A 3,936-nucleotide genomic window follows, 5' to 3' on the forward strand; every position below is an offset into this window, starting at 1 on the left:
ATGGTGAACGAGGACAAACCAGGCACTGGAGCAGGCAACCCAAAGGTACCGGAACAGCAGCAGGAAGCCAACGTGGACACCCTAAACCTGCCACGACTGAGCCCGCCGGTGATGACGCAATCCAACATCGAGTCATACTTCATGTCATTGGAGTTCTGGTTTGCCGCTTCCGGTATTGGAAATGCCCACGACACCAAGAAGTACAACATCGTCATGGCACAAGTGCCACCAAGCAAGTTGACGGAGTTACGTTCCATTATTGAAGCCGTCCCGCCTGCCAACAAGTACGTGTATATCAAGATGAAGCTGATTGAACACTTCGCCGACAGTCAGCAGAAACGTTTGCAGCTCGTATTGTCTGATATGCCGCTTGGTGACATGAAACCGAGCCAACTTTTCAACGAAATGAGGAGAGTGGCTGGAAATTCGTTTTGTGAACCCGTGCTGCTCGACCTGTGGGCCTCCAGACTTCCACCGCATGCCCAAGCTGCCGTGATTGCCTCCAAAGGGGACCCGACAGAAAAAGCTACCATCGCAGATGCCATCGTGGAATCCATGGGCCTTCGTAGCATCAACACCATCGGTGCGAGCGCACCGAGCACACCAGCAGCGACCGCTAAAGTTACAACAGAATCGCCTCCTGACAGAATTGAAACGCTCCAGCGGGAAATCGCTCAACTGACCAGGATGATCAACAAAATGTTCCGCTCAAGCGAAAACCCACGGGAGCGATCACGTTCCCGCAGCCGAAGCAAAGTGAGTAAATTTCGTGATAATGAACCGTCCTATGACGTCTGCTGGTACCACTCTAAGTACGGAGGGGAAGCACGACGGTGCCGTAAACCGTGTTCCTTCGGACTAGCAACCAAGCCCAGCAACCAACAATGACGTCGTCCAGTTGATCCTGCGTTGGAAATTGGCGAACTTTCCGACACAGCCACACTATTTCGCCTTAAGATCTCGGACACAATTACCAACATGAAATTCCTCATCGACACCGGTGCGGATGTGTCCGTCATCCCGAGAGATCTCAAATCAACCCGGATGAAACCAACGTCATTTAAATTGTTCGCCGCTAACGGAACACCGATTAAAGTGTACGGAGAAGTTATGCTGAAGGTTAGTCTTGGCCTCCGGCGTGAATTTCTGTGGACATTCCTCATCGCAGACGTGTCATCAGGGATCATCGGTGCAGATTTCATTTGCCACTACGACCTGCTGATTGATTTGAAACGTCATCGTCTCATCGACAACACCACGAAGCTGGAAGCGATGGCAGTTTTGACACGGACGAGTGAGTACTCTATAAAAACATTCAGCACGTCATGCCCCTACGCCGAGCTGCTGGCAGAATTCCCATCCATCACCAAACTAGCAGCACCCGGTACAGTGAGTGCATCATCAACAGTGCATCGCATCGAAACCACCGGTCAGCCATCATACGCCCGGCCGAGACGTCTTTCATCAGACAAACTAGCAGCAGCGCGCACAGAGTTCGAACACTTGATGCAACTGGGAATATGCCGCCCCTCGTCCAGCAGCTGGGCCAGCCCACTTCACATGGTGAAAAAAGCGGATGGAACCTGGCGCCCGTGTGGAGATTATCGTGCGCTGAACGCTCAAACCATCCCCGATCGGTACCCACTACCATACCTGCAGGACTTTACTACCATTCTGCAAGGAAAAACCATTTTTTCCAAGGTTGACTTGCAGAAGGCATTTCATCAAGTCCCCATACATCAAGACGACATCCCGAAGACTGCGATCACCACGCCGTTTGGACTGTTCGAATTCACATACATGACGTTCGGACTTCGGAATGCCGCTCAAACCTTCCAACGGCTCATACACGAGGTACTACGAGGATTGGACTTCGTGTTCCCATATATTGATGATATTTTCATCGCATCATCGTCAGCAGAGGAACATCGTGAGCATCTTCGGCAGTTGTTTACCCGTCTACAAGATCACAACTTAGCAATCAATGTTGCAAAATGTGAGTTCGGGAAGAAGGATATAATTTTCGTTGGCCACTCAGTCTCGGCCAATGGAATTCGCCCATTGCCCGAACGTGTTGAAGCAGTCAGCAACTACAAACGCCCGACAACAGTGAGGGAGCTAAAAAGTTTTCTCGCCACAATCAACTTCTACCGAAGGTTCATCCCGAACGCCATCGTGGCTCAAATACCACTTCTCAAGATGACTCCGGGGAACAAGCGCAACGATCGGTCTCAACTAGTGTGGACAGAGGAGGCCACGACAGCATTTGAGCAGTGCAAAACACAACTCGCTCAAGCAGCGCTGCTCGCACACCCCGCGAAGGACGCCGAACTATCTTTGTGGGTGGACGCATCCAGCATAGCAGCCGGAGCTGTTTTACACCAAGTTGTCGATGGTAACGTGCAACCATTGGGCTTCTTTTCCAAAAAGTTCGACAAGGCCCAACTGAAATACAGCACGTATGATCGAGAACTAACCGCAATCTACCTGGCAGTAAGACATTTCAAGTATATGCTGGAAGGTCGAAGTTGCCACATATACACCGACCACAAGCCGATCGTGTATGCATTCCAGCAGAATCCTGAAAGAGCCACCAGTCGTCAAGCCCGTCATCTAGACTACATCGGACAAATAACAACCGACATCCGACATGTGAACGGGAAAGAGAACGCAGTCGCAGACCTACTCTCTCGCATCGCAGCTGTGCACGCAGTGCCGTCGGTGAATTTTGAAGCTCTCGCCGCCGACCAACAAACAGATGATGAACTGCGAACAATTCTGGAAGGTAAATTAAAATCGTCATTAAACCTCAAACAGTTTACTGTTCCAGGCAGTTCAAATCAGTTGTATTGCGACTGCTCGGATGATCGCATTAGGCCCTTCATCACGAAAAGATTTCGTGACCAGTTTCTTCAAGCCACACACGGACTTTCTCATCCTGGTACCCGTGCTACAGCCAAACTGATGACGCAGAGATTCGTTTGGCCAAACATACGGAAGGATAGCATCGCTTACGCAAGAAGGTGTGTACAGTGCCAGCGCTCAAAGGTGAACCGGCATACCCAATCACCCCTCCGCCGGTACACTGCACCTGAGGAAAGATTTCGTCATATCAACATTGACATCGTAGGTCCTTTTCCACCAAGCAACGGGAATCGATACTGTCTCACCATCATCGACAGGTTTTCTCGTTGGCCTGAAGCGCTACCTGTGCCGGACATGACAGCGCCTACTATCGCTCAAGCCCTTGTCTCAGGCTGGATATCCCGCTTTGGTGTACCTACACACATCACCACGGACCAGGGACGCCAGTTTATGTCGGCACTCTTCACAGAATTGGTTCGAACGTTCGGAATAAGCCACCTACGGACTACGCCCTATCATCCCCAGTCAAATGGTATCATAGAGCGATGGCATCGAACTCTCAAGGCAGCCATCCTTTGCCACAACCCGGACCGTTGGACCGAACATCTTCCCATGATTCTACTCGGATTGCGTACCGTCTACAAAGGTGACATCCGTGCTTCGCCAGCAGAGATGGTGTATGGAACAACACTTCGCATACCGTCGGAGTTCTTCCACGAAAATCCCAGCAACAACACTCAATCGGAATTCGCAAATGAACTTCGAGATGCCATGCGTATGCTGCGACCACCTGACACGGCATGGCATGGAAAAGGTAATGTGTTTGTGCACCCCAACCTCAAAACGTGCACAAACGTGTTTGTACGCAACGACTCCATAAGGCCATCATTATCACCACCCTACGACGGTCCATACCAGGTGCTTAGCCGAAACGACAAGCACTACCGAGTCAACATCAATGGTCGGAGCGTCAACATTTCAATCGACAGACTGAAACCAGCTTACATACTCGACGATCACCAGCCATCAGCACCCGTTAGCGATCGTCCAGCTGCAACAACATCGGAGCCC

The 3,936-nt window shown here is 50.9% G+C and overlaps 1 protein-coding gene across 1 annotated transcript; it reads left to right on the plus strand.

The window, feature by feature from the left end:
* LOC131676202 (uncharacterized) lies at positions 1 to 888 on the plus strand. The gene has a single exon (XM_058955324.1). The coding sequence runs from the start codon at positions 1 to 3 to the stop codon at positions 886 to 888; it is 888 nt and encodes a 295-aa protein (XP_058811307.1).
* Positions 889 to 3,936: the final 3,048 nt, after the last annotated feature.

Source organism: Topomyia yanbarensis, chromosome 1 (assembly GCF_030247195.1).
Source record: "Topomyia yanbarensis strain Yona2022 chromosome 1, ASM3024719v1, whole genome shotgun sequence".
In the NCBI taxonomy this organism is placed as follows: Eukaryota; Metazoa; Arthropoda; class Insecta; order Diptera; family Culicidae; genus Topomyia; species Topomyia yanbarensis.